Here is a 5269-nt window from a genome sequence, read left to right on the forward strand (position 1 = left end):
GCCCATGGGGTTGCAAAGAGTCAGACACAACTGAGCAACTGAACAACAACAAACCCAGAGTGAAGAGCTGGGTCTGTCACTCCACTTTGCCCTTTCTGCTTTCTCATCCAGGGTCTTGGGGCCCCTCAGGCTACTTAGCCAGGTGGGAACAGGGACAGTGGGGTTGAGTTCTCAGGGTTCCACAGCTTTGCTTCCAGCGTAGAATTTCTACGCCACAGTCCAGGCGCCACGGCAACTGGAGGAAATAAACACTTGGGGTTTCACATCCAAGTTCTGCAGTGATGTCATCCTTAGCTCCTGCCTGCGGGGCCCTGCAGCTGGCTGCACCCCAGACAGCTTCAGCTGCTCAAGTAGGAGGACTGCTTTCCTTCTCAGCCCTCACACCGCCTGTGGCATCGGGGAGAGAGAGAGTAGACACACGGGCTTGGGCAGGGGTGCCCGGAACAGGTCTCACCCAGGCCCAGCTCCTTGCCCGCTGCTCCAGGTCTCTCAGTAGCTGCTATTGCCCCTCCGCTTGGCCCCAGACATGAAACTGTCCAAGGGCGTCAAGAACCCTGTGTTCTATGGGCAGCAGCCAGAGAAAAAGGTGCCAGTGTCCTCAGGGCACGAGATAAAGCAGACCCCTGTGGTCCTGGCAATGCTCAAAGGTGAGAGCAGACCCCTGACCTGGGCTTGGGCTCATTTCTCTCTCTGAAGAGTGGCTGAAGGTGTCCTAACCTTGCAGCCCTGCCTCTTATAAAACCCCTTCAGGCTCTTCTCAAAGCCACAGAATATCTGCACTTCCAAGCTAAACTCCACAAGCAGAATTAACTGCTGGGAATTTGGGGAGGGTGGTGGGAAGGGGTTTGAAGTGAGGCCAGTTTTGGAAAAAGACTAAGGATTCAATGGCATCTTTAGTTCATATTAGCTTTCCTCTCTTCCCTTGAGTCTTACTCTCAACTGAAAGCAGACAAACTAATTCTTATTACATTGTTGATGACTGGCTTTTGCTATACGTGGGGGTTGTTTAGTATGTGATTAAATGTTTGGGCTCTGTTGGCTGATGTCTTAGAATTTTCATAAGACCAGCTTGTGTGACTTTGTGTGAATTGATATTTCTATTTCAGTTAGAGGCTGAACATTTATAAGATGGGAAAAACAAGAATATGTATCTCACAGAGTTCTTGAGAGGCTTAACTGAGATAACCCATAGAAAGTGCTTAGCATAGTGCTCGGCACAGAATAAGTTCTCAGTTACTTGTAACTATTACTTTTCTTATTATGCATTGCCTGTCCAAGAGAAATTGCATTTTATCTAGGAACATTAACTTTCCCCAAAGGAAGCGGCTCGATAGTGGGATTTGTGGCAGTGTGACATTAGGAGGAGCAAAGACCCCAGTGTTCTTGTTTTTTTTTTTAATATTAATTTATTTGGATGCACCAGGTCTTAGTTGTGGCTCATGAGGTATTTAGTCGTTGCATGTGAACTCTTAGTTGCAGTATGTGGGATCTAGCTCCCTGACCAGGGATTGAACCCAGGCCCCCTGCATTGGGAGTGCAGTCTTAGCCACTGGCCCACCAGGGAAGTTCCTGCAGTGGTCTTAAGCATACCGTATTCAGGGCTTTCCCTGCCTCTGATCTGGCAGGCCCAGGCTGAGGGCTTCTCTCTCTGTGCTCACAGGTCCGGGGCCTGCCAAGTACCTCTGGCCATCCTGCACGGGCTACATAGACCATGACGTCTCCATGTTCCAGGAGCCGGCCTATACCCTGCATGCCCGGCACTCGGAGAAGCGTGAGTGCTCGCTACACCTGTTGTCCCCGCGGGCGTAGGGTTATTAATATTGGATGTTTGGGGCGGTGTGAAAGGGGAGGAGTCATTACCTGTAGCCACAGGTCCCCGGGAGCCCAGGCCTGTCCTGAGTGGGACACCCAGGTGGCCTGCTAGGTCCAGAAGGAAGTCGGCAGGGGGCCAAGTTACCCGTCCCTCTGAAGGCACCTCCCAGCTGGCCCTCCTGAGGGAGCTGTGAAGTGACCTGTTGCATCCAGCGGGCAAGGCCTCCTTTCTGACTGGTCCTTGGCCAGCACCCTTCAGTTCTGATGGCTGTGGGTTCACGTGCCAAAGCAGCTGGGCAGGAATAACTGAGGGATGGGGTGGAGGGAAGGGGGTGGGAGTGGTGGACTCAGGGCCTCCCGGATGGCTTAGAACCCCCTGGAAGGCAGGGAGCTGAGGGCCGGCGAAGAGCTGGGGCTGATGGCCACGGCTGGTGAGAGAGCAGGCAGCAGTGTGTATCTGGGGGTCTGAGATCCAGGCACCTCGCTGGGGTAACACACCCTTCTCAGCAGGGGAAACCCCGCCCTTTCTGGGGTTGTGTCCTTTCTTCATTCTAATAATAGCCACCATGGACTTTCCTGGTGGCTTAGCGGCAAAGATTCTACCTGCAATGCAGGAGCCGCAGGAGACATGGGTTCGATCCCTGGGTCGGGGAGATCCCCTGGAGGAGGGCGTGGCAACCCACTCCGGTATTCTTGCCTGGAGAATCCCATGGACAGAGAAGCCTGGTGGGCTACAGTCCATGGGGTCGCAAAGAGTCGGACACAACTGAAGTGACTTAACACACACACACACACACACACACACACATGCCTGTTATTGTCGCCTTGGCACCAGTCCCTGGCAGCTGTTACTTTATCTGTTCCTCTGAACAAGTTTTAGAGAATGTTAGGCCGTGTGTTAAAAGATCCATTTTACAGATGAGGAAATAAAGGCTCCCCAAATCCCCAAGAGCCCAAGGCATTAGGAAGGCACCCTCCATCCTTTTCTGGGGTAGGGGGGTCTTGCCTGGAGGCAGAGGCCAGACTCACCCTGGGGTGGCCTCTGGGGTGACCGGCCCTTTCCTTGGCTGCCTTGCAGGGATCATGGACATACGAAGCCCCGGGCCTTGCTATTTCTTGGATCCTAAGATAACTCGGTTTGGGATGGCCAGCTGTCCTCAGGTTCCCATGGCAGAGCACATCTCTAACCTGCGTAAGATGGGCTGGAAGAGGAAAGTCGGGGGTGGGAGGTTGGGGGCTGGGAGGTTGGAGGGTGGGAGGTTGGAGGGTGGGGATCCACGTTTAGGGCACAAGCAGGAGCAAAGGGGTCATGACTCCCTTCACCAGATGTGTCTGCAGATGCTGGCACCTCGGTGAAAGGTCACTTCAAGACACCCATGTCACCAAGTCTGGGTCACAGTACTTAATGTCTGGAGGCCAATGTTCCATGTATGTTGCAGGGTGATATGGTAAAAATATCACAGGGCTCGCGTCATGCTAATGAGTTCACAGACTACTGATTGCAGCACGTTTTCTTGGTGCTGTCACAGGGACAATGACAGCCAAGGGTGGCGTTCTGATGATGCTCGGGCTTTTTATATTATGAAGACAGTGTCACAATCCTGATGCCAGGATGGTGAAGTCCTTCCCCACCCTCGTCCCAGAGCCGCATGCAGGGAGGTGATGTTCCCGCCCGATGCTAAGGTAGTTATAGTAAAGTCACACCAGGCTCACCAAGACCTTGCCCCCTCCCTAGACTCATTAGTTGGTCACCAGGAGATTCAGCCTGGTTCCGGCCCTGAGACCCCTCCGCTTCATTCCCCTACATTCAGGTCTGAGCCCCACCCCAGCGCCCTGCCATTACCACCTGGAGAAGACCCACCCGCCTGGGGAACGCAGGGCTCCTGAGTACTCCTTTGGCTTCCGGTGCCCATACCGAGTGATGGACCCCAATCCGGGCCCCAACCAGTACCAGATGCCACTCCTGCTGGGGCCCAACCTCCCTGCCAACAAAGCTGCCCCTTGCTATAGCTTCGCCCACTTGGACAAGAACTGGTTCTACAAGAATATGGCAACAGGCCCCGGACCAGCTGCACACACCCGGCCGGAGCCGTCCGTCTATCAGAACCGCGGCCCCGTCTACAGCATGGCCAAGCGCTTTGGCTACTTGGCGGACCACACACCTCGGCCTGGCCCCGGCTCCCACAATGTCCAGCAGGTCACGGTACACAAGCCCCGCCCGCCCGCTTTCACCATGGGCGTCAAGCATTCAGCCCACCTATGCCCGCTGATCGTCGACGTTCACGACTGAGGCCCCACCTGGTCACTCCTCCCCGCCACCCTGTCCCCAGAAGTTATTTTTCTATACCAAATTGAGCAACTTACTCAGGTTTTAAGTAGCAGAGCTGGTGCCTGCTGTCTCCAGCACGTAGAAGGCGTTAGATAAATATTTTCATTTATTTATTCCTTGGTTTTGCAAACACAGCTGCTTTCTTTGGGCCCTGCCCTGGGTGAGGAGCTGGGGATACTGGGAGGTGTAGGAGAGGTCCTTGTCCAGGAGATGTTCTGCTGTGGCTCATCAGGGGAGACAGCTCTGTGTCCCCCAAGGAGCTCTGGGTAGAGACCCCGGGGAGCTGAGTTCCGGCCCCGAATCTGCCCCTGGAGTGCTGTGTGGCCTTGTGCAGCTCACACACCTCTTTGGGCCTTGGTGAGCGGGGAGGAGGCACCTAGGGGATGGCCAAGTTCCCTCCAGCCCCTGAATTGTTTGATTCTGATCCCAGATGGTGGCCAGCATCCGAGAGAGGAGTGAGGAGCAGGGTGAGTGGGTGTGCGCACAGGAAGGAGGGGCCATGCTGGTTGGGGATGGGGGGAGGGCAGTTTTCCTGGGGGAGGAACCCCAGGAATGAGCAGAGACTGTGAGTAACATGGAGCATATCATTGGTGGAGGTAAAGATGAAGAGGATGGCACACAGGTGGGACCCAAGGGTACAAGAGTAGGGAACCAGGGCGGGCTCAGAGGACGGGCACCTGGGCTCTTGGAGGCTGGCCTGCAATGAGACTAGATGGTGGGCAGCTTGACGGGGACTCAGGATTTGTCCTCAGGGTGTTGGGGCTGGAGGAGATGTGGTCTTTTCAGAATTCCTTGGGCAGTGAGAGCAGGTTGGGCAAGATGGGCAGAGCCTGGAGGCTAGGGATCAGCGTATGGGGGAAGGAAAGGGGAAGGGAGCTTCTTTAATTCTTGGAGGAGGGTCTGTATGTCACATGCTGTCTTTGGAGTCACCAGTGTGTCCCCGCCCCAACCACTTAGCCCTAGTGTCTAAGCTCTAGTGTCTTAGCTCTAGTGTCTGGCAGCAGAGGAGAGGGGAGAGCTGTGAACTGACCAGTAGGGGGCAGTGTTGCCTCACTCATGAGTCCAGGCAGCGCTCAGAGCCCCTACCCCTTCTGGCTTTGCGGGTTTTGAATTGCCTGGTGCCCGCTC

The 5269-nt window shown here is 55.0% G+C and overlaps 1 protein-coding gene across 1 annotated transcript; it reads left to right on the forward strand.

Annotated features, from left to right (window-relative positions):
- Nucleotides 1-279: 279 nt before the first annotated feature.
- Nucleotides 280-4148, forward strand: ODF3L1 (outer dense fiber of sperm tails 3 like 1). The gene is made up of 4 exons (XM_043434317.1): nt 280-647; nt 1661-1771; nt 2891-3004; nt 3624-4148. The coding sequence occupies exons 1-4, from the start codon at nt 527-529 to the stop codon at nt 4100-4102; spliced, it is 825 nt and encodes a 274-aa protein (XP_043290252.1). The 5' UTR covers nt 280-526; the 3' UTR covers nt 4103-4148.
- Nucleotides 4149-5269: the final 1121 nt, after the last annotated feature.

The sequence above is a fragment of the Cervus canadensis genome, chromosome 17 (assembly GCF_019320065.1).
Source record: "Cervus canadensis isolate Bull #8, Minnesota chromosome 17, ASM1932006v1, whole genome shotgun sequence".
Classification (NCBI taxonomy): domain Eukaryota; kingdom Metazoa; phylum Chordata; class Mammalia; order Artiodactyla; family Cervidae; genus Cervus; species Cervus canadensis.

What these genes read in the sequence shown, in the direction of transcription:
- ODF3L1 (XM_043434317.1), top strand. Translation starts at nt 527, where the DNA reads ATGAAACTGTCCAAGGGCGTCAAGAACCCTGTGTTCTATGGGCAGCAG. An exon ending in GGTCCTGGCAATGCTCAAAG is followed by an intron (nt 648 to 1,660) that starts GTGAGAGCAGAC and finishes CTGTGCTCACAG; the next exon opens with GTCCGGGGCCTGCCAAGTAC. An exon ending in AGAGCACATCTCTAACCTGC is followed by an intron (nt 3,005 to 3,623) that starts GTAAGATGGGCT and finishes CCCTACATTCAG; the next exon opens with GTCTGAGCCCCACCCCAGCG.